This window comes from Panulirus ornatus, chromosome 25 (genome assembly GCF_036320965.1).
Source record: "Panulirus ornatus isolate Po-2019 chromosome 25, ASM3632096v1, whole genome shotgun sequence".
In the NCBI taxonomy this organism is placed as follows: domain Eukaryota; kingdom Metazoa; phylum Arthropoda; class Malacostraca; order Decapoda; family Palinuridae; genus Panulirus; species Panulirus ornatus.
In genome coordinates this window covers 19732564-19757673 of record NC_092248.1, presented here as the reverse complement: position 1 = coordinate 19757673, position 25110 = coordinate 19732564, and the positions used below count along the sequence as shown (strand labels likewise).

The 25110-nt window shown below is 41.2% G+C and overlaps 1 protein-coding gene across 1 annotated transcript in view; it reads right to left on the bottom strand.

Moving 5' to 3' along the window:
- Window positions 1-24257, bottom strand: part of LOC139757311 (uncharacterized) — a 773501-nt gene extending 749244 nt beyond the window's left edge. Inside the window, 1 exon segment of the mRNA XM_071677710.1 lies at window positions 23213-24257. Within this exon segment, the coding sequence (XP_071533811.1) occupies window positions 23213-23241 (29 nt within the window). The 5' untranslated portion in view covers window positions 23242-24257.
- Between the last annotated feature and the right edge of the window lie 853 nt (window positions 24258-25110).

Sequence of the window (25110 nt, the reverse complement as noted above, 5' to 3'; positions counted from 1 at the left end):
ATATATATATATATATATATATATATATATATATATATATATATATATATATGAGTCCACGGGGAAAACACATATGAAAGTTTTCTTATTCGGTTTTGAAGACCAGGATACATTCTGACTAATGGTAAAGACTGATTCAAAATATCTGGCTAGTTTTGGATTCCTTTAATGAAATGAAAAAAAAGAAAAAGGACGGTTTAGGAGGAAAGTGTACGTAATTTTTATGTGTATGTTAATCATGTGGGTTAAACACTTGGAACGAGCATTTGGGAACGATATAGTGTTAACAGGGACGGAGCAGGTCTGGCCAAACATTTTCATGGATTAGCTGGTGGAAAGCCACATCTGGACAATTTGTGCACGGTTTATGAGCCACTAAATACAGCTGGTATTCTTTCCGCTATATAGACTGCTACTAACGTAACCAAATACACGTTATTCTTACGTCGAAAATCATACTTTAATTCACTGTTGACGTTTGCCTTAGTAATCATCAACACTATGCATCTGTACTGAGGCAGATACTGACGTTGGTATGTCGTTCTTTTCTTCGAGATGAAAATCATTCATAAATGTGGGATCGAAGAGTTATCAAGAACCTGTTCATTAGGAAATGAAGGGCGTGACACGTTAGATGGAAAAGAATATCAACTATTGCGGTATCCACTTTCGATAAACTTTTCTCCATTCAGTTCCATGGCATATGCGTGGGTCGTCTGACGAATCATCGATAATATCAGTGGTACAGAACTTCAGGAAGATGGCAAGCAGAGATATCACACCCAGACCAACCAATATGACGACTAGCAAAATGCAAGGACCCTCTCTCCCCAGCAAACTTTAATATTTCTCAAAGCAGAAGCCCTCATAAATATGAACTAAAAGACGTCCTAGAAACTTTGGAAGGTTAGTATATGTTACAAAAGCAGGCACTCTTTTGCTCTGTTGGGGCATCTTGGATTATGAACATTTTGGATTATATACGGTAGCCCAGGTGTTGAGCTCAAACCATAAAGAGGACTTGTCTATCCTCTGATTAGGGGACTGAACCAGGGCTCATGAAACGTCTGGGGTAAACCAAGGAAAGGTCTATGGGGCCTGGATGTGGATAGAGAGCTGTGGTCTCGGTGCATTACACATGACAGCTAGAGAGTGAGTGTGAACGAGTGTGACTTTTTTTTTCCGTCTGTTTTCCCGGCGCTATCTCGCCGTAGGGGGTTCAGGGGAAATGCTATTTCATGTGTGGTGCGGTGGCGACGGAATTGGATGAAGGCAGCAAGTATGAGGATGTACGTGTGTATATATGCATATGTCTGTGAATGTATATATATATATATATCTTTTCTTTTCTTTCGTACTATTCGCCATTTCCCACGTCAACGAGGTAGCGTTAAGAACAGAGGAATGGGCCTTTAAGGGAACATCCTCACCTGGCCCCCTTCTCTGTTCCTTCTTTTGGAAAATTGAAAAAAACGAGAGGGGAGGATTTCCAGCCACCCGCTCCCTCCCCTTTTAGTCGCCTTCTACGACACGCAGGGAATACGTGGGAAGTATTCTTTCTCCCCTATCCCCAGGTATATATATATATATATATATATATATATATATATATATATATATATATATATATATATATATATATATATATATATATATATATACGTTTAGATGTATATGCATGAACATACGTGTGTATGTGGGTGTTGGGCCATCCTTCGTCTGCTTCCTTGCGCTACCTCGTTAATGCGGGAGACGGCGATGAAGTATAATAGAATAAATAAGAAAAAATGTATATAATGACATGTATATGTATATGTGTGTATGGGCGTTTATGTATATATATGTGTATCTGAGTGGATGGGGCATTCTTCGTCTGTTACCTGGCACTACCCCCACTGACGCAGGATCACAATTTTGCGCGTGATTAAGATATTCCTATGAGTCCACGGGGAAAATGAAACACGAAAAGTCCCCAAGTGCACTTTCGTGTAATAATCACATCATCAGGGGAGACACATGAGAGAAATATATCAGTCAGTTGATATACATCGAAGAGACTAAGCTAGGACGCCATTTGGTAAAAATGTGATTGTCCAAAACATTGTATGGGTTTTCAGAAAAGAAGAGTGAATGCTGGGGTGAAGAGGGAGGTGAGAGTAAGTGAGCTTGGGAAGGAGACTTGTGTGAGGAAGTACCAGGAGAGACTGAGTACAGAATGGAAAAAGGTGAGAACAATGGAAGTAAGGGGAGTGGGGGAGGAATGGGATGTATTTATGGAAAAAGTGATGGATTGCGCAAAAGGTGCTTGTGGCATGAGAAGAGTGGGAGGTGGGTTGATTAGAAAGGGTAGTGAGTGGTGGGATGAAGAAGTAAGATTATTAGTGAAAGAGAAGAGAGAGGCATTTGGACGATTTTTGCAGGGAAAAAATGAAATTGAGTGGGAAATGTATAAAAGAAAGAGACAGGAGGTCAAGAGAAAGGTGCAAGAGGTAAAAAAGAGGGCAAATGAGAGTTGGGGTGACAGACTATCATTAAATTTTAGGGAGAATAAAAAGATGTTCTGGAAGGAGGTAAATAAAGTGCGTAAGACAAGGGAGCAAATGGGAACTTCAGTGAAGGGCGCAAATGGGGAGGTGATAACAAGTAGTGGTGATGTGAGAAGGAGATGGAGTGAGTATTATGAAGGTTTGTTGAATGTGTTTGATGATAGAGTGGCATATATAGGGGGATTTAGTCGAGGTGGTGTGCAAAGTGAGAGGGTTAGGGAAAATGATTTGGTAAACAGAGAAGAGGTAGTAAAAGGTTTGCGGAAGATGAAAGCCGGCAAGGCAGCAGGTTTGGATGGTATTGCAGTGGAATTTATTAAAAAAGAGGGTGATTGTATTATTGACTGGTTGGTAAGGTTATTTAATGTATGTATGACTCATGGTGAGGTGCCTGAGGATTGGCGGAATGCGTGCATAGTGCCATTGTACAAAGGCAAAGGGGATAAGAGTGAGTGCTCAAATTACAGAGGTATAAGTTTGTTGAGTATTCCTGGTAAATTATATGGGAGGGTATTGATTGAGAGGGTGAAGGCATGTACAGAGCATCAGATTGGGGAAGAGCAGTGTGGTTTCAGAAGTGGTAGACGATGTGTGGATCAGGTGTTTGCTTTGAAGAATGTATGTGAGAAATACTTAGAAAAGCAAATGGATTTGTGTGTAGCATTTATGGATCTGGAGAAGGCATGTGATAGAGTTGATAGAGATGCTCTGTGGAAGGTATTAAGAATATATGGTGTGGGAGGCAAGTAGTTAGAAGCAGTGAAAAGTTTTTATCGAGGATGTAAGGCATGTGTACGTGTAGGAAGAGAGGAAAGTGATTGGTTCTCAGTGAATGTAGGTTTGCGGCAGGGGTGTGTGATGTCTCCATGTTGTTTAATTTGTTTATGGATTGGGTTGTTAGGGAGGTGAATGCAAGAGTTTTGGAAAGAGGGGCAAGTATGAAGTCTGTTGGGGATGAGAGAGCTTGGGAAGTGAGTCAGTTGTTGTTCGCTGATGATACAGCGCTGGTGGCTGATTCATGTGCGAAACTGCAGAAGCTGGTGACTGAGTTTGGTAAAGTGTGTGAAAGAAGAAAGTTAAGAGTAAATGTGAATAAGAGCAAGGTTATTAGGTACAGTAGGGTTGAGGGTCAAGTCAAATGGGAGGTAAGTTTGAATGGAGAAAAACTGGGGGAAGTAAAGTGTTTTAGATATCTGGGAGTGGATCTGGCAGCGGATGGAACCATGGAAGCGGAAGTGAATCATAGGGTGGGGGAGGGGGCGAAAATTCTGGGAGCCTTGAAGAATGTGTGCAAGTCGAGAACATTATCTCGGAAAGCAAAAATGGGTATGTTTGAAGGAATGGTGGTTCCAACAATGTTGTATGGTTGCGAGGCGTGGGCTATGGATAGAGTTGTGCGCAGGAGGATGGATGTGCTGGAAATGAGATGTTTGAGGACAAAATGTGGTGTGACGTGGTTTGATCGAGTAAGTAACGTAAGGGTAAGAGAGATGTGTGGAAATAAAAAGAGCGTGGTTGAGAGAGCAGAAAAGGGTGTTTTGAAATGGTTTGGGCACATGGAGAGAATGAGTGAGGAAAGATTGACCAAGAGGATATATGTGTCGGAGGTGGAGGGAACGAGGAGAAGTGGGAGACCAAATTTTAGGTGGAAAGATGGAGTGAAAAAGATTTTGTGTGATCGGGGCCTGAACATGCAGGAGGGTGAAAGGAGAGCAAGGAAGAGAGTGAATTGGATCGATGTGGTATACCGGGGTTGACGTGCTGTCAGTGGGTTGAATCAAGGCATGTGAAGCGTCTGGGGTAAACCATGGAAAGCTGTGTAGGTATGTATATATATATATATATATATATATATATATATATATATATATATATATATATATATATATATATATATATATATATAGCAGTACTCCTGAAACAGGAGTTGTGGGAGTATGTGATAGAATGTAAGAAAGTAAATTCTCGATTAATATGGGTAAAACTGAAAGTTGATGGAGAGAGATGGGTGATTATTGGTACATATGCACCTGGGCATGAGAAGAAAGATCATGAGAGGCAAGTGTTTTGGGAGCAGCTGAATGAGTGTGTTAGTGGTTTTGATGCACGAGACCGGGTTATAGTGATGGGTGATTTCAATGCAAAGGTGAGTAATGTGGCAATTGAGGGAATAATTGGTATACATGGGGTGTTCAGTGTTGTAAATGGAAATGGTGAAAAGCTTGTAGATTTATGTGCTGAAAAAGGACTGGTGATTGGGATTACCTGGTTTAAAAAGCGAGATATACATAAGTATACGTATGTAAGTAGGAGAGATGGCCAGAGAGCGTTATTGGATTACGTGTTAATTGACAGGCGCGCGAAAGAGAGACTTTTCGATGTTAATGTGCTGAGAGGTGCAACTGGAGGGATGTCTGATCATTATCTTGTGGAGGCTAAGGTGAAGATTTGTATGGGTTTTCAGAAAAGAAGAGTGAATGTTGGGGTGAAGAGGGTGGTGAGAGTAAGTGAGCTTGGGAAGGAGACTTGTGTGAGGAAGTACCAGGAGAGACTGAGTACACAATGGAAAAAGGTGAGAATAGTGGAAGTAAAGGGAGTGTGGGAGGAATGGGATGTATTTAGGGAATCAGTGATGGATTGCGCAAAAGATGCTTGTGGCATGAGAAGAGTGGGAGGTGGGTTGATTAGAAAGGGTAGTGAGTGGTGGGATGAAGAAGTAAGATTATTAGTGAAAGAGAAGAGAGAGGCATTTGGACGATTTTTGCAGGGAAAAAATGAAATTGAGTGGGAGATGTATAAAAGAAAGAGACAGGAGGTGCAAGAGGTGAAAAAGAGGGGAAATGAGAGTTGGGGTGAGAGAGTATCATTAAATTTTAGGAAGAATAAAAAGATTTTCTCGAAGGAGGTAAATAAAGTGCGTAAGACAAGGGAGCAAATGGGAACTTCAGTGAAGGGCGCAAATGGGGAGGTGATAACAAGTAGTGGTGATGTGAGAAGGAGATGGAGTGAGTATTTTGAAGGTTTGTTGAATGTGTCTGGTGATAGAGTGGCAGATATAGGGTGTTTTGGTCGAGGTGGTGTGCAAAGTGAGAGGGTTAGGGAAACTGATTTGGTAAACAGAGAAGAGGTAGTGAAAGCTTTGCGGAAGATGAAAGCCGGCAAGGCAGCAGGTTTGGATGGTATTGCAGTGGAATTTATTAAAAAAGGGGGTGACTGTATTATTGACTGGTTGGTAAGGTTACTTAATGTATGTATGACTCATGGTGAGTTGCCTGAGGATTGGCGGAATGCGTGCATAGTGCCATTGTACAAAGGCAAAGGGGATAAGAGTGAGTGCTCAAATTACAGAGGTATAAGTTTGTTGAGTATTCCCTATAAATTATATGGGAGGGTATTGATTGAGAGGGTGAAGGCATGTACAGAGCATCAGACTGGGGAAGAGCAGTGTGGTTTCAGAAGTGGTAGAGGATGTGCGGATCAGGTGTTTGCTTTGAAGAATGTATGTGAGAAATACTTAGAAAAGCAAATGGATTTGTATGTAGCATTTATGGATAGGGAGAAGTCATATGATAGAGTTGATAGAGATGCTCTGTGGAAGGTATTAAGAATATATGGTGTGGGAGGCAAGTTGTTAGAAGCAGTGAAAAGCTTTTATCGAGGATGTAAGGCATGTGTACGTGTAGGAAGAGAGGAAAGTGATTGGTTCTCAGTGAATGTAGGTTTGCGGCAGGGGTGTGTGATGTCTCCACGGTTGTTTAATTTGTTTATGGATGGGGTTGTTAGGGAGGTGAATGCAAGAGTTTTGGAAAGAGGGGCAAGTATGAAGTCCGTTGGGGATGAGAGAGCTTGGGAAGTGAGTCAGTTGTTGTTCGCTGATGATACAGCGCTGGTGGCTGATTCATGTGAGAAACTGCAGAAGCTGGTGATTGTGATTGGTAAAGAGTGTGAAAGAAGAAAGTTAAGAGTAAATGTGAATAAGAGCAAAGTTATTAGGTACAGTAGGGTTGAGGGTCAAGTCAATTGCGAGGTAAGTTTGAATGGAGAAAAACTGGAGGAAGTAAAGTGTTTTAGATATCTGGGAGTGGATCTGGCAGCGGATGGAACCATGGAAGCGGAAGTGGATCATAGGGTGGGGGAGGGGGCGAAAATTCTGGGAGCCTTCAACAATGTGTGGAAGTCGAGAACATTATCTCGGAAAGCAAAAATGGGTATGTTTGAAGGAATAGTGGTTCCAACAATGTTGTATGGTTGCGAGGCGTGGGCTATGGATAGAGTTGTGCGCAGGAGGATGGATGTGCTGGAAATGAGATGTTTGAGGACAATGTGTGGTGTGAGGTGGTTTGATCGAGTAAGGAACGTAAGGGTAAGAGAGATGTGTGGAAATAAAAAGAGCGTGGTTGAGAGAGCAGAAGAGGGTGTTTTGAAATGGTTTGGGCACATGGAGAGAATGAGTGAGGAAAGATTGACCAAGAGGATATATGTGTCGGAGGTGGAGGGAACGAGGAAAAGTGGGAGACCAAATTGGATGTGGAAAGATGGAGTGAAAAAGATTTTGTGTGATCGGGGCCTGAACATGCAGGAGGGTGAAAGGAGGGCAAGGAATAAAGTGAATTGGATCGATGTGGTATACCGGGTTTGACGTGCTGTCAGTGGATTGAATCAGGGCATGTGAAGCGTCTGGGGTAAACCATGGAAAGCTGTGTAGGTATGTAAATTTGCGTGTGTGGACGTATGTATATACATGTGTATGGGGGTGGGTTGGGCCATTTCTTTCGTTTGTTTCCTTGCGCTACCTCGCAAACTCTGGAGACAGCGAATAAAAAAAAAAAAAAAAAAAATATATATATATATATATATATATATATATATATATATATATATATATATATATATATATATATATATATATATATATATATAGATATATATAGGGGAGAAAGAATACTCCCCACGTATTCCCTGCGTGTCGTAGAAGGCGACTAAAAGGGGAGGTAGCGGGGAAATCCGCCCCTCTCGCTTTTTTTTTTTATTTTCCAAAAGAGGGAACAGAGAAGGGGGCCAAGTGAGGATATTCCCTCAAATGCCCAGTCCTCTGTTCTGAACGCTACCTTGCTAATGCGGGAAATGGCGAATAGTGTGATAGAAAGAAAGATATATATATATATATATATATATATATATATATATATATATATATATATATATATATATATATATATATACATATATGCCCAAACCACTTCAAAACACCCTCCTTTGCTCTCTCAACCACGCTCTTTTTATTTCCACACATCTCTCTCACCTTACGTTACTCACTCGATCAAACCACCTCACACCACACACTGTCCTCAAACATCTCATTTCCAGCACATCCATCCTCCTGCGCACAACTCTATCCATAGCCCACGCCTCGCAACCATACAACATTGTTGGAACCACTATTCCTTCAAACATGAGGATGAGTGAGGAAAGATTGACCAAGAGGATATATGTGTCGGAGGTGGAGGGAGCAAGGAGAAGAGGGAGACCAAATTGGAGGTGGAAAGATGGAGTGAAAAAGATGTTGTGTGATCGGGGCCTTAACATGCAGGAGGGTGAAAGGAGGGCAAGGAATAGAGTGAATTGGAGCGATGTGGTATACCGGGGTTGACGTGCTGTCAGTGGATTGAATCAAGGCATGTGAAGCGTCTGGGGTAAACCATGGAAAGCTGTGTAGGTATGTATATTTGCGTGTGTGGATGTATGTATATACATGTGTATGGGGGGGGGGGGGGTTGGGCCATTTCTTTCGTCTGTTTCCTTGCGCTACCTCGCAAACGCGGGAGACAGCGACAAAGTATAAAAAGAAAAAAAAAAAAAAATATATATATACACACACATACACACATATACTTATATACACATGTACATAATTCATACTGTCTGCCTTTATTCATTCCCATCTCCAAACCGCCACACATCAAAAAAAAAGAAAAAACTCCCACCGCATGTGTGCAAGGTAGCGCTAGAAAAAGACAACAAAGGCCACAATCGTTCACACTCAGTCTCTAGCTGTCACGTATAATGCAATGAATCCACAGCTCCCTTTCCACATCCAGGCCCCACAGAACTTTCCATGGTTTACCCCAGACGCTTCATACGCCCTGGTTCAATCCATTGACAGCACGTCGACGCCGGTACACCACATCGTTCCAATTCACTCTATTCCTTGCACGCCTTTCGCCCTCCTCCATGTTCAGGCCCCGATCGCTCAAAATCTTTTTCATTCCATCTTTTCACCTCCAATCTGGTCTCCCACTTCTCCTCTTTCTCTTCACCTCTGACACATATATCCTCTTGGTCAATCTTTCCTCAATCATTCTCTCCATGTGACCAAACCATTTCAAAACACCCTCTTCTGCTCTCTCAACCACACTATTTTTTTTACCACACATCTCTCTTACCCTATTAATTCTTACTCGATCAAACCACCTCACCCCACATATTGTCCTCAAACATCTCATTTCCAGCACATCTACCCTCCTCCGCACATCTCTATCTTTAGCCCAAGCCTCGCAACATTGTTGGAACCCCTATTTCTTCAAACATACCCATTTTTGCTTTCCGAGATAATTTTCTCGATTTCCACACATTCTTCAACGTTCCCAGAACTTTCGTCCCCTCCGCCACTTCCGTTTCCATAGTTCCATCCGCTGCCAAATCCACTCCCACGAGGGGAGTGCTCATCATCGTCCTCGAAGCCTCAGATTGGGGTGTCTATATGCTGTGTGGGTGTAACCAAGATGAGAAAAAAGGAGATATAGGTAGTCTGTTTTAGGAAGAGAACCTGGATAATTTGGCTCTAAGTGAAACGAAGCTCAAGGGTAAAGGGAAAGAGTGGTTCGGGAATGTCTTAGGAATAAAGTCAAGGGTTAGTGTGAGGACAAGAGCAAGGGAAGGAGTAGCACTACTCCTGAAACAGAAGAGTTGGGCGTATGTAATAGAATGCAAGAAAGTAAACTCTAGAATTATTTGGGTAAATCTGTAAGTTGATGGAGAAAGATGGGTGATTATTGGCGCATATGCACCTGGGCATGAGAAGAAAGATCATGAGAGCCAAGTGTTTTGGGAGCAGCTGAGTGAGTGTGTTTGTAGTTTTGATGCACGAGACCGGGTTATAGTGATGGGTGATTTGAGTGCAAAGGTGAGTAATGTGGCAGTTGAAGGAATAATTGTTGTACATGGGGTGTTCAATGTTGTAAATGGAAATGGTGAAGAGCTTGTAGATTTGTGTGCTGAAAAATGACTGGTGATTGGGAATACCTGGTTTAAAAAGAGACACATATAAGCTTACGTATGTAAGTAGGAGAGATGGCCAGAGAGCGTTATTGGATTACGTGTTAATTGATAGGCGAGGGAAAGAGAGACTTTTGGAAGTTAATTTGCTGAGAGATGCAACTGGAGAGATGTCTGATCATTATCTTGTGGAGGAGAAGGTGAAGATTTGTAGGGGTTTTCAGAAAAGAAGAGAGAATGTTGGGGTGAAGAGGGTGGTCAGAGTAAGTGAGCTTGGGAAGGACACTTGTGTGAGGAAGTACCAAGAGGGACTGAGTACAGAATGGAAAAAGGTGGAAACAAAGGACGTAAGGGGAGTCGGGGAGGAATGGGATGTATTTAAGGAAGCAGTGATGGCTTGCGCAAAAGATGCTTGTCGCATGAGAAGCGTGGGAGGTGTGCAGATTAGAAAGGGTAGTAAGTGGTGGGATGAAGAAGTAAGATTATTAGTGAAAGAGAAGAGAGAGGCATTTGGACGATTTTTGCAGGGAAATAATGCAAATGAGTGGGAGATGTATAAAAGAAAGAGGCAAGAGGTTAAAAGAAAGGTGCAAGAGATGGAAAAGAGGGCAAAGCAGAGTTGGGGTGAGAGAGCATCATCAAGTTTAGGGAGAATAAAAAGATGTTTTGGAAGGAGGTAAAGTGCATAAGACAAGGGAAAAAATAGGAGCTTCAGCGAAGAGGGCTAATGGGGAGATGATAACAAGTAGTGGTGATGTGAGAAGGAGATGGAGTGAGTATTTTGAAGGTTTGTTGAACGTGTTTGATGACAGAGTGGTACATGTAGGGTATTTGTGTCATGGTGGTGTGCAAAGTGAGAGGGTTAGGGAAATTGATTTGGTAAACAGAGAAGAGGTAGTAAAAGTTTGCGGAAGATGAAAGCCGGCAAGGTACCGGGTTTCGATGGTATTGCAGTGGAATTTATTGAAAAAGGGGGTGAATGTATGTTGACTGGTTGGTTAGGTTATTTAATATATGTATGACTCATGGTGAGGTGCCTGAGGATTAGCGGAATGCTTACATAGTGCCGTTGTACAACAGCAAAGGGGATAAAAGTAACTGCTCAAATTGGATAGTTATAAGTTTGTTGAGTATTCCTGGGAAATTATAAGGGAGGGTATTGATTGACAGGGTGAAGGCATGTACAGAGCATCAGATTGGGGAAGAGCAGTGTGGTTTCAGATGGGGTAGAGGATGTGTGGATCAGGTGTTTGCTTTGAAGAATGTATGTGAGAAATACTTAGAAAAGCAAGTGGATTTGTATGTAGCATTTATGGATCTTGAAAAGGCATATGATAGAGTTGATAGATATCCTCTGTGGAATGTATTAAGAATATGTGGTGTGGGGTGCAAGCTGTTAGAAACAGGGAAAAGTTTTTATCGAGGATGTAAGGCTTGTGTTCGTGTAGGAAGAGAGGAAAGTGATTGGTTCTCAGTGAATGTAGGTTTGCGGCAGGGGTGTATGATGTCTCCATGGTTGTTTAATTTGTTTATGGATGGGGTTGTTAGGGAGGCGAATGCAAGAGTTTTGGAAACAGGGGCAAGTATGCAGTCTGTTGTGGATGAGACAGCTTGGGAAGGAAGTCAGTTTTCGTGCGCTGATGATACAGTGCTGGTGGCTGATTCGTGTGAGAAATTGCAGAAGCTGGCGACTGAGTTTGGTAAAGTGTGTGAAAGAAGAAAGCTGAGAGTAAATGTGAATAAGAGCAAGGTTATTAGGTATAGTAGGATTGAGGGACAACTCAATTGGGAGGTAGGTTTGAATGGAGAAAAACTGGAGGAAGTGAAGTATTAATATATATAAATATATATATATATATATATATATATATATATATATATATATATATATATATATATATATATATAATTTTTTTTTTTTTTTTTTTTTTTGCCGCTGTCTCCTGCGTTTGCGAGGTAGCGCAAGGAAACAGACGAAAGAAATGGCCCAACCCACCCCCATACACATGTATATACATACGTCCACACACGCAAATATACATACCTACACAGCTTTCCATGGTTTACCCCAGTCGCTTCACATCCCTTGATTCACTCCACTGACACCACCTCAACCCAGGTATACCACATCGCTCCAATTTACTCTATTCCTTGCCCTCCTTTCACCCTCCTGCATGTTCAGGCCCCGATCACACAAAATCTTTTTCACTCCATCTTTCCACCTCCAATTTGGTCTCCCTCTTCTCCTCGTTCCCTCCACCTCCGACACATACATTCTCTTGGTCAATCTTTCCTCACTCATTCTCTCCATGTGCCCAAACCATTTCAAAACACCCTCTTCTGCTCTCTCAACCACGCTCTTTTTATTTCCACACATCTCTCTTACCCTTACGTTACTTACTCGATCAAACCACCTCACACCACACATTGTCCTCAAACATCTCATTTCCAGCACATCCATCCTCCTGCGCACAACTCTATCCATAGCCCACGCCTCGCAACCATACAACATTGTTGGAACCACTATTCCTTCAAACATACCCATTTTTGCTTTCCGAGATAATGTTCTCGACTTCCACACATTCTTCAAGGCTCCCAGAATTTTCGCCCCCTCCCCCACCCTATGATCCACTTCCGCTTCCATGGTTCCATCCGCTGCCAGATCCACTCCCAGATATCTAAAACACTTCACTTCCTCCAGTTTTTCTCCATTCAAACTCACCTCCCAATTGACTTGACCCTCAACCCTACTGTACCTAATAACCTTGCTCTTATTCACATTTACTCTTAACTTTCTTCTTTCACACACTTTACCAAACTCAGTCACCAGCTTCTGCAGTTTCTCATATATATATATATATATATATATGGCCAGAGAGCGATATTGGATTACGTGTTAATTGACAGGCGCGCGAAAGAGAGACTTTTGAATGTTAATGTGCTGAGAGGTGCAACTGGTGGGATGTCTGATCATTATCTTGTGGAAGCCAAGGTGAAGATTTGTATGGGTTTTCAGAAAAGAAGAGTGAATGTTAGGGTGAAGAGGGTGGTTAGAGTAAGTGAGCTTGGGAAGGAGACTTGTGTGAGGAAGTACCAGGAGAGACTGAGTACACAATGGAAAATGGTGAGAACAATGGAAGGAAGGGGAGTGGGGGAGGAATGGGATGTATTTAGGGAATCAGTGATGGATTGCGCAAAAGATGCTTGTGGCATGAGAAGAGAGGGAGGTGGGTTGATTAGAAAGGGTAGTGAGTGGTGGGATGAAGAAGTAAGATTATCAGTGAAAGAGAAGAGAGAGGCATTTGGACGATTTTGGCAGGGAAAAAATGCAATTGAGTGGGAGATGTATAAAAGAAAGAGACAGGAGGTGCAAGAGGTGAAAAAGAGGGGAAATGAGAGTTGCGGTGAGAGAGTATCATTAAATTTTAGGGAGAATAAAAAGATGTTCTGGAAGGAGGTAAATAAAGTACGTAAGACAAGAGAGCAAATGGGAACTTCAGTGAAGGGCGCAAATGGGGAGGTGATAACAAGTAGTGGTGATGTGAGAAGGAGATGGAGTAAGTATTTTTAAGGTTTGTTGAATGTCTTTGATGGTAGAGTTGCAGATATAGGGTGTTTTGGTTGAGGTGGTGTGCAAAGTGAGAGGGTTAGGGAAAATGATTTGGTAAACAGAGAAGAGGTAGTAAAAGCTTTGCGGAAGATGAAAGCCGGCAAGGCAGCAGGTTTGGATGGTACTGCAGTGGAATTTATTAAAAAAAAGGGTGTGACTGTATTATAGACTGGTTGGTAAGGTTATTTAATGTATGTATGACTCATGGTGAGGTGCCTGAGGATTGGCGGAATGCGTGCATAGTGCCATTGTACAAAGGCAAAGGGGATAAGAGTGAGTGGGTGACTGTATTATTGACTGGTTGGTAAGGTTATTTAATGTATGTATGACTCATGGTGAGGTGCCTGAGGATTGGCGGAATGCGTGCATAGTGCCATTGTACAAAGGCAAAGGGGATAAGAGTGAGAGCTCAAATTTCATAGGTATAAGTTTGTGGGGTATTCCTAGTAAATTATATGGGAGGGTATTGATTGAGAGGGTGAAGGCATGTACAGAGCATCAGATTGGGGAAGAGCAGTGTGGGTTCAGAAGTGGTAGAGGATGTGTGGATCAGGTGTTAGCTTTGAAGAATGTATGTGAGAAATACTTAGAAAAGCAAATGGATTTGTATGTAGCATTTATGGATCTGGAGAAGGCATATGATAGAGTTGATAGAGATGCTCTGTGGAAGGTATTAAGAATATATGGTGTGGGAGGCAAGTTGTTAGAAGCAGTGAAAAGTTTTTATCGAGGATGTAAGGCATGTGTACGTGTAGGAAGAGAGGAAAGTGATTGGTTCTCAGTGAATGTAGGTTTGCGGCAGGTGTGTGTGATGTCTCCATGGTTGTTTAATTTGTTTATGGATGGGGTTGTTAGGTAGATAAATGGAAGAGTTTTGGAAAGAGGGGCAAGTATGAAGTCTGTTGTGGATGAGAGAGCTTGGGAAGTGGGTCAGTTGTTCGCTGATGATACAGCGCTGGTGGCTGATTCATTTGAGAAACTGCAGAAGCTGGTGACTGAGTTTGGTAAAGTGTGTGAAAGAAGAAAGTTAAGAGTAAATGTGAATAAGAGCAAGGTTATTAGGTACAGTAGGGTTGAGGGTCAAGTCAATTGTGATGTAAGTTTGAATGGAGAAAAACTGGAGGAAGTAAAGTGTTTTAGATATCTGAGGGTGGATCTGGCAGCGGATGGAACCATGGAAGTGGAAGTGGATCATAGGGTGAGGGAGGGGGCGAAAATCCTGGGAGCCTTGAAGAATGTGTGGAAGTCGAGAACATTATCTCGGAAAGCAAAAATGGGTATGTTTGAAGGAATAGTGGTTCCAACAATGTTGTATGGTTGTGAGGCGTGGGCTATGGATAGAGTTGTGCGCAGGAGGATGGATGTGCTGGAAATGAGATGTTTGAGGACAATGTGTGGTGTGAGGTGGTTTCATCGAGTAAGGAACGTAAGGGTAAGAGAGATGTGTGGAAATAAAAAGAGCGTGGTTGAGAGAGCAGAAGAGGGTGTTTTGAAATGGTTTGGGCACATGGAGAGAATGAGTGAGGAAAGATTGACCAAGAGGATATATATGTCGGAGGTGGAGGGAACGAGGAGAAGTGCGAGACCAAATTGGAGGTGGAAAGATGTAGTGAAAAATATTTTGTGTGATCGGGGCCTGAACATGCAGGAGGGTGAAAGGAGGGCAAGGAATAGAGTGAATTGGAGCGATGTGGTATACCGGGGTTGACGTGCTGTCAGTGGATTGAATCAAGGCATGTGAAGCGTCTGGGGTAAACCATGGAAAGCTGTGTAGGTATGTATATTTGCGTGTGTGGACGTATGTATATACATGTGTATGGGGGGGGGGGGCCATTTCTTTCGTCTGCTTCCTTGCGCTACCTCGCAAACGCGGGAGACAGCGACAAAGTATAAAAAAAAAAAATATATATATATATATATATATATATATATATATATATATATATATATATATATATATATATATGGAGAGGATGAGTGAGGAAAGATTGACCAAGAGGATATATGTGTCGGAGGTGGAGGGAACAAGGAGAAGAGGCAGACCAAATTGGAGGTGGAAAGATGGAGTGAAAAAGATTTTGTGTGATCGGGGCCTGAACATGCAGGAGGGTGAAAGCAGGGCAAGGAATAGAGTGAATTGGAGCGATGTGGTATACCGGGGTTGACGTGCTGTCAGTGGATTGAATCAAGGCATGTGAAGCGTCTGGGGTAAACCATGGAAAGCTGTGTAGGTATGTATATTTGCGTGTGTGGACGTATGTATATACATGTGTATGGGGGGGGGTTGGGCCATTTCTTTCGTCTGTTTCCTTGCGCTACCTCGCAAACGCGGGAGACAGTGACAAAGTATAATAAAATAAATAAAATAATATATATATATATATATATATATATATATATATATATATATATATATATATATATATATATATATATTAACTTTCTAAAATGGGAAACAGAAGAAGGAGTCACGCGGGGAGTGCTCATCCTCCTCGAAGGCTCAGAGTGGGGTGCCTAAATGTGTGTGGATGTAACCAAGATGTGAAAAAAGGAGAGATAGGTAGTATGTTTGAGGAAAGGAACCTGGATGTTTTGGCTCTGAGTGAAACGAAGCTCAAGGGTAAAGGGGAAGAGTGGTTTGGAAATGTCTGGGGAGTGAAGTCAGGGGTTAGTGAGAGGACAAGAGCAAGGGAAGGAGTAGCAATACTCCTGAAACAGGAGTTGTGGGAGTATGTGATAGAATGTAAGAAATTAAATTCTCGATTAATATGGGTAAAATTGAAAGTTGATGGAGAGAGGTGGGTGATTATTGGTGCATATGCACCTGGGCATGAGAAGAAAGATCATGAGAGGCAAGTGTTTTGGGAGCAGCTAAATGAGTGTGTTAGCGGTTTTGATGCACGAGACCGGGTTATAGTGATGGGTGATTTGAATGCAAAGGTGAGTAATGTGGCAGTTGAGGGAATAATTGGTATGCATGGGGTGTTCAGTGTTGTAAATGGAAATGGTGAAGAGCTTGTAGATTTATGTGCTGAAAAAGGACTGATGATTGGGAATACCTGGTTTAAAAAGCGAGATATACATAAGTATACTTATGTAAGTAGGAGAGATGGCCAGAGAGCGTTATTGGATTACGTGTTAATTGACAGGCGTGCGAAAGAGAGACTTTTGGATGTCAATGTGCTGAGAGGTACAACTGGAGGGATGTCTGATCATTATCTTGTGGAGGCTAAGGTGAAGATTAGTATGGGTTTTCAGAAAAGAAGAGTGAATGTTGGGGTGAAGAAGGTGGTGAGAGTAAGTGAGCTTGGGAAGGAGACCTGTGTGAAGAAGTATGAGGAGAGACTGTGTACAGAATGGAAAAAGGTGAGAACAATGGAAGTAAGGGGAGTGGGGGAGGAATGGGATGTATTTAGGGAATCAGTGATGGATTGCGCAAAAGATGCTTGTGGCATGAGAAGAGTGGGAGGTGGGCTGTTTAGAAAGGGTAGTGAGTGGTGGGATGAAGAAGTAAGAGTATTAGTGAAAGAGAAGAGAGAGGCATTTGGACGATTTTTGCAGGGAAAAAATGCAATTGAGTGGGAGAAGTATAAAAGAAAGAGACAGGAGGTCAAGAGAAAGGTGCAAGAGGTGAAAAAAAGGGCAAATGAGAGTTGGGGTGAGAGACTATCAGTAAATTTTAGGGAGAATAAAAAGATGTTCTGGAAGGAGGTAAATAGGGTGCGTAAGACAAGGGAGCAAATGGGAACTTCAGTGAAGGGCGTAAATGGGGAGGTGATAACAAGTAGTGGTGATGTGAGAAGGAGATGGAATGAGTATTTTGAAGGTTTGTTGAATGTGTCTGATGACAGAGTGGCAGATATAGGGTGTTTGGGTCGAGGTGGTGTGCAAAGTGAGAGGGTTGGGGAAAATGATTTGGTAAACAGAGAAGAGGTAGTAAAAGCTTTGCGGAAGATGAAAGCCGGCAAGGCAGCAGGTTTGGATGGTATTGCAGTGGAATTTATTAAAAAAGGGGGTGACTGTATTGTTGACTGGTTGGTAAGGTTATTTAATGTATGTACGACTCATGGTGAGGTGCCTGAGGATTGGCGGAATGCGTGCATAGTGTCATTGTACAAAGGCAAAGGGGATAAGAGTGAGTGCTCAAATTACAGAGGTATAAGTTTGTTGAGTATTCCTGGTAAATTATATGGGAGGGTATTGATTGAGAGGGTGAAGGCATGTACAGAGCATCAGATTGGGGAAGAGCAGTGTGGTTTCAGAAGTGGTAGAGGATGTGTGGATCAGGTGTTTGCTTTGAAGAATGTATGTGAGAAATACTTAGAAAAGCAAATGGATTTGTATGTAGCATTTATGGATCTGGAGAAGGCATATGATAGAGTTGATAGAGATGCTCTGTGGAAGGTATTAAGAATATATGGTGTGGGAGGCAAGTTGTTAGAAGCAGTGAAAAGTTTTTATCGAGGATGTAAGGCATGTGTACGTGTAGGAAGAGAGGAAAGTGATTGGTTCTCAGTGAATGTAGGTTTGCGGCAGGGGTGTGTGATGTCTCCATGGTTGTTTAATTTGTTTATGGATGGGGTTGTTAGGGAGGTAAATGCAAGAGTCTTGGAAAGAGGGGCAAGTATGAAGTCTGTTGGGGATGAGAGAGCTTGGGAAGTGAGTCAGTTGTTGTTCGCTGATGATACAGCGCTGGTGGCGGATTCATGTGAGAAACTGCAGAAGCTGGTGACGGAGTTTGGTAAAGTGTGTGGAAGAAGAAAGTTAAGAGTAAATGTGAATTAGAGCAAGGTTATTAGGTACAGTAGGGTTGAGGGTCAAGTCAATTGGGAGGTGAGTTTGAATGGTGAAAAACTGAAGGAAGTGAAGTGTTTTAGATATCTGGGAGTGGATCTGTCAGCGGATGGAACCATGGAAGCGGAAGTGGATCATAGGGTGGGGGAGGGGGCGAAAATTTTGGGAGCCTTGAAAAATGTGTGGAAGTCGAGAACATTATCCCGGAAAGCAAAAATGGGTATGTTTGAAGGAATAGTAGTTCCAACAATGTTGTATGGTTGCGAGGCGTGGGCTATGGATAGAGTTGTGCGCAGGAGGATGGATGTGCTGGAAATGAGATGTTTGAGGACAATGTGTGGTGTGAGGTGGTTTGATCGAGTAAGTAACGTAAGGGTAAGAGAGATGTGTGGAAATAAAAAGAGCGTGGTTGAGAGAGCAGAAGAGGGTGTTTTGAAATGGTTTGGGCACATGGAGAGAATGAGTGAGGAAAGATTGACCAAGAGGATATATGTGTCGGAGGTGGAGGGAACGAGGAGAAGAGGGAGACCAAATTGGAGGTGGAAAGATGGAGTGAAAAGGATTTTGTGTGATCGGGGCCTGAACATGCAGGAGGGTGAAAGGAGGGCAAGGAATAGAGTGAATTGGAGCGATGTGGTATACAGGGGTTGACGTGCTGTCAGTGGATTTGAATCAAGGCATGTGAAGCGTCCGGGGTAAACCATGGAAAGCTGTGTAGGTATGTATATTTGCGTGTGTGGACGTGTGTATGTACATGTGTATGGGGGGGGGGGGTTGGGCCATTTCTTTCGTCTGTTTCCTTGCGCTACCTCGCAAACGCGGGAGACAGCGACAAAGTATAAAAAAAAAAAAAAAAATATATATATATACATATATATATATATATATATATATATATATATATATATATATATATATATATATATATTCCTATGAGTCCAAGGGGAAAATGAAACGCGACAAGTTCCCAAGTGCAATTTCGTGTAATAATCACATCATCAGGAGAAACACAAGGGAGAAATAAAAGTCAATTGATATACATCGAAGAGACGAAGCTAGGACGCCATTTGGTAAACATGTGATTGTCTAAAACATACAACGAGCGTTCATAAACTTATCATTTTACAAATTTTTATCAACAATAAAGTTATCTAATTTGTATAGACCATCACTTATGTTAAGATTATAATTCTTTGCGTATTCAATAGCAGAAGATTCAGTGATATTTCCCGTGGTAATAGAGTTAGAGTTAATATCTGAGATTGCCTATTCCAGTCAATACAATGATCATAGTTTTTAACGTGATTAAACAAAGCTTTTGATTCTTGTCCCGTTCTTATACTATATCTATGTTGCTTAAGTCTAATAGAAAGATTCCTACCAGTCTGAGCAACATAAAATCTATCACAATTTCCACAAGGCACTTTATAGATGCATCCAAGAGAATTTTCTGTTGAATTCCTCATGAAGATTATCTTTATAGTATTACTGTTGTTAAAGGCAACATTTACATTAAATGATTTAAGCAACATGGGAAGTAAAGTAAAATTATTATTAAAAGGGAGAACTAAAAGATTTTTGGTGTTAATGGGATGTTTAGGCTTAACTCTATAAAATGATTTCTTTGCTAACTTAGGGAATTTATCAATGAAAGATCTAGGGCACTTTAACTGAGATCCAATGGAATATATCTTCAGAAACTCATCATCAATAAACTCTGGACTGCAAATACATAATTAGCCCTAAGGAACATATATTGAAATGATGATAATTTAACTCTCTCATGTTGAGATGAGTGATAATGGATATATGAGCATATATTGGTGGGTTTTCTGTATATGCTAAACTTAAACTTGTTTCCTTGCCTATGAATCATGCCATCTAAAAATGGTAATATACCAATATTTTCATTTTTTACAGTAAATTTGATGGAAGGTACGAAATTGTTAAGTAAGGGGAGAAAAATTTGTAAATTTTCATTTGTTGGCCAAACACAAAGAACATCATCTACATACCTAAACCAAATTGCATTAGAAAGTAAGATATCCTTTAGTATTTTTTCAAAAAATTCCATATAAAGATTAATTAGTACAGGTGGAAGAGGGTTACCAAATTTTTGAGCATAATATTCTCCACTGAATTGAGATACACAGTCTTTTATACATAATTTTATCAGTTCAATGAAAACAGATTTTGAAGCAAGTAAATGAATATCATCCAAATCATCAAATAAATATTCTAAAAGGTCATCAACTGGAACTTTAGTGAAAAGTGGGGAAACATCAAAGCTAAGTAGTTTGAAATCAAAATCAACATTGATATTGTTTAACTTGTTGAGTAAATCTACACTGTTCATGATATTAGAATTTGATACCTTACCCACTAAAAGGCTTAATAAAGAAACTAACCATTTTGACAATTTATATGTGATGGAGCCTACTGAACTCACTATAGGTCTTGCTGGAAAATTCGGTTTATGTGTTTTGATAAGTCCATACATATATGGCAATGAAGGGGACAAAGATGACAAACTTTTGATAAGAAACTATTGCCTTTCAACAACAACTTCATTTCTTTATTGAAATGAGAATTAATTACTTTTAAGGGATTTTTAGTAAGTTCAGAATATGTTGTGTCATCATTTAGAAGATTAATAGTTTTAGAAAAACAGATACTTTTGTCCCAAATCACAACAGTAATAGCCTTATCTGCTTTAGTAATATGTATATTCTTGTCTTTTTTTTAGGTGTTAATAGCTCTTATGAATCTTTTAGGGCAATTAGGTTCCATTTTGACAAACTGGAATACACTAAACCCTTACAGATAGTAATTTCATCCTTACTTAAATTACTGTATTGGAAAGGATCACAATTTTGCGTTTCATCAAAATATTCCTATGAGTCCACTGGGAAAATGAAACACGATAAGTTCCCAAGTGCACTTTCGTGTAAAAATCACATGTTTACCAAATGGCGTCCTAGCTTTGTCTCAACGATGTATATCAACTGACTAATATTTCTCTCTTGTGTCTCCCCTGATGATGTGATTATTACACTAAAGTGCACTTGGGAACTTATCGTGTCTCATTTTCCCAGTGGATCCTTAGGAACATATATATATATATATATATATATTTTTTTTTTTTTTTTTTTTTTTTTTTTATACTTTGTCGCTGTCTCCCGCGTCTGCGAGGTAGCGCAAGGAAACAGACGAAAGAAATGGCCCAACCCCCCCCCCCCATACACATGTACACACACATGTCCACACACGTGTATACATACCTACACAGCTTTCCATGGTCCACCCCAGACGCCTCACATGCCTTGATTCACTCCACTGACAGCACGTCAACCCCTGTATACCACATCGCTCCAATTCACTCTATTCCTTGCCCTCCTTACACCCTCCTGCATGTTCAGGCCCCGATCACACAAAATCTTTTTCACTCCATCTTTCCACCTCCAATTTGGTCTCCCTCTTCTCCTCGTTCCCTCCACCTCCGACACATATATCCTCTTGGTCAATCTTTCCTCACTCATTCTCTCCATGTGCCCAAACCATTTCAAAACACCCTCTTCTGCTCTCTCAACCACGCTCTTTTTATTTCCACACATCTCTCTTACCCTTACGTTACTTACTCGATCAAACCACCTCACACCACACATTGTCCTCAAACATCTCATTTCCAGCACATCCATCCTCCTGCGCACAACTCTATCCATAGCCCACGCCTCGCAACCATACAACATTGTTGGAACCACTATTCCTTCAAACATACCCATTTTTGCTTTCCGAGATAATGTTCTCGACTTCCACACATTTTTCAAGGCTCCCAAAATTTTCGCCCCCTCCCCCACCCTATGATCCACTTCCGCTTCCATGGTTCCATCCGCTGACAGATCCACTCCCAGATATCTAAAACACTTCGCTTCCTCCAGTTTTTCTCCATTCAAACTTACCTCCCAATTGACTTGACCCTCAACCCTACTGTACCTAATAACCTTGCTCTTATTCACATTTACTCTTAACTTTCTTCTTCCACACACTTTACCAAACTCAGTCACCAGCTTCTGCAGTTTCTCACATGAATCAGCCACCAGCGCTGTATCATCAGCGAACAACAACTGACTCACTTCCCAGGCTCTCTCATCCCCAACAGACTTCATACTTGCCCCTCTTTCCAGGACTCTTGCATTCACCTCCCTAACAACCCCATCCATAAACAAATTAAACAACCATGGAGACATCACACACCCCTGCCGCAAACCTACATTCACTGAGAACCAATCACTTTCCTCTCTTCCTACACGTACACATGCCTTACATCCTCGATAAAAACTTTTCACTGCTTCTAACAACTTGCCTCCCACACCATATATTCTTAATACCTTCCACAGAGCATCTCTATCAACTCTATCATATGCCTTCTCCAGATCCATAAATGCTACATACAAATCCATTTGCTTTTCTAAGTATTTCTCACATACATTCTTCAAAGCAAACACCTGATCCACACATCCTCTACCACTTCTGAAACCGCACTGCTCTTCCCCAATCTGATATATATATATATATATATATATATATATATATATATATATATATATATATATATATATTTCATCATTATTAATTTCATTATATCATTAATTTCATCATTACTTAAATTACTGTATTGGAAAGGATCACAATTTTGCGCTTGATCAAAATATTCCTATGAGTCCACTGGGAAAATGAAACACGATAAGTTCCCAAGTGCACTTTCGTGTAATAATCACATGTTTACCAAATGGCGTCCTAGCTTTGTCTCAACGATGTATATCAACTGACAAATATTTCTCTCTTGTGTGTCCCCTGATGATGTGATTATTACACTAAAGTGCACTTGGGAACTTATCGTGTCTCATTTTCCCAGTGGATTCTTAGGAATATATATATATATATATATATATACACAACAGAAGAATATGAAGTTATTCTCACTAACCTTTGTGTCTGTCTGGAAGAACTCAGCATGAACGGCGGGGTCTATGTTCATTTCTGGGACATTCTCTGATCTTGCGTGACGATGGTCGAATATAAACATCGTTCACTCAGTGAAATCTTTTTTACCGGGGCTGTAGCAAGGCTGGCTACATGGATCAGTCATTACACCATTGTCATCTTTAAACATTCAACTTATCCCTTCAATCTTCGTTTTTCATGACACTGTTTTCTTCATCGTATCCGAATTCACTAATGCAATTCTTCTTGACTTAACTAGTATTCAGTCCACCAGTAGCTCACTGTCTCAAACAACCGACTAGTTTTGTGCAGCTCTCTAAGACGGCAACGGTACGCAAACTCGTCGCTGATTGGTTGACGGCCTCAGTCTCACAGAAATAAACACTAACCCACAACCTGTTGCTGCACCTTTCAAATGAATCAAGTCACTTGATCCTCGGGGATCAGAACCCGTCCCAGTTCGCTCGATCCCTACTTTAGCTCAAGCAAAGAATTGGGTATCATATCATCAGAGGCTTTATATCTAATATTACATAAACATGTGCTCAAAAATTCTGAGGTACCGTATGTAGTCGTACATCATTATATTCATGTAATTTCACTGTTACGTTTTCGTAGCAAATCATTTTCGTCTTTCTGTAAACTGACGTGTGTTTGTGTATATGTATATATACATATATATATATATGTATATATATATATATTTCTATCAGTTCATCTGTAAGGGGCTAGACTTCATAGATTATTGCGATAAACAGCAGTCTAATTACACAGGCTCATAACTATTGTTGACTATTCACAAGATATTTAAATAAGAGTCAACATATTGGAAAAAAACACCTAAATCAGGTAACTCCACGACACTTGTCTAAGTCTATCCACAGTTATTGCCCTTAAGTCAATGCAACTTCCATCCTGCCAGTGTTTATGCGTGTCTGTGGGTGTAGCACGTCAGCTTCAGTGGCGGCGACCACGCTGCTTCGAGCGGTGTCAGAGCGGAAACAACCTCTCTCACTGAGAGCCAGACGGACACTGAGCCTGAACTTCGTCTAGTGGCTGGACCACCCCCAGCAGCCGCCAGTCTGACCCTCGTCATAATCCTACCTGTCCGATTATTGCCCGGGGTGTTTATTTTGCAGTAGCTGTGTATCTTTTTGTTTGAGCTTCGTCATCCAGCTCCTCTCGGTTCCTCCCCGTACGTCGTCTCCCTGACGAGTCTCTCTCTCTCTCTCCCTCTCTCTCTCTCTCTCTCTCTCTCTCTCTCTCTCTCTCTCTCTCTCTCTCTCTCTCTCTCTCTCTCTCTCTCTGACTCTTCATGAAACATTTACTTGTCTCCATTTCCAACGATTTTTCGATCTGTAATTTTGACTCATGTGAGCTTCTTTCCGTTGTCCCTCCAGAAGAAGTGAGACATATTCATTTCTTTTTGTTCTTTTGCCTTTATTCTTTATCTTATCTTCAATTTCACTTTCCTATCCAGCTATCAGCAACACAGCCGAATGTCTTCAAACTTGGTAGACATAAACCATGTTCATTCAATAAGCTCAGACCAGGTTTTTACTCTACTTATCTTTTACCACATAGATATCTTTATGGATCTTATGAGGGCAAAGGTAAGACAATTACGTCTTCTAAACGACTGTTAGCAGGCGATGCCACCGGGATCAGACGAACGATATCACTTCTTTGTAAATATTGTGAACTAATGAACGTTTCTCATAGAGTATTTACATTTCCAATTCATAGGAAGGGAGGGAGACATTTCCATGTTAGTCAGTGATGAAGGAACTCGCTCAGAAACCTATACCTCCTTTAGCTGGAATGGTGAGCTGAGGGGGAAGGATATTTAACGTGTATATGGAGGGACTCGTATTGCATTTG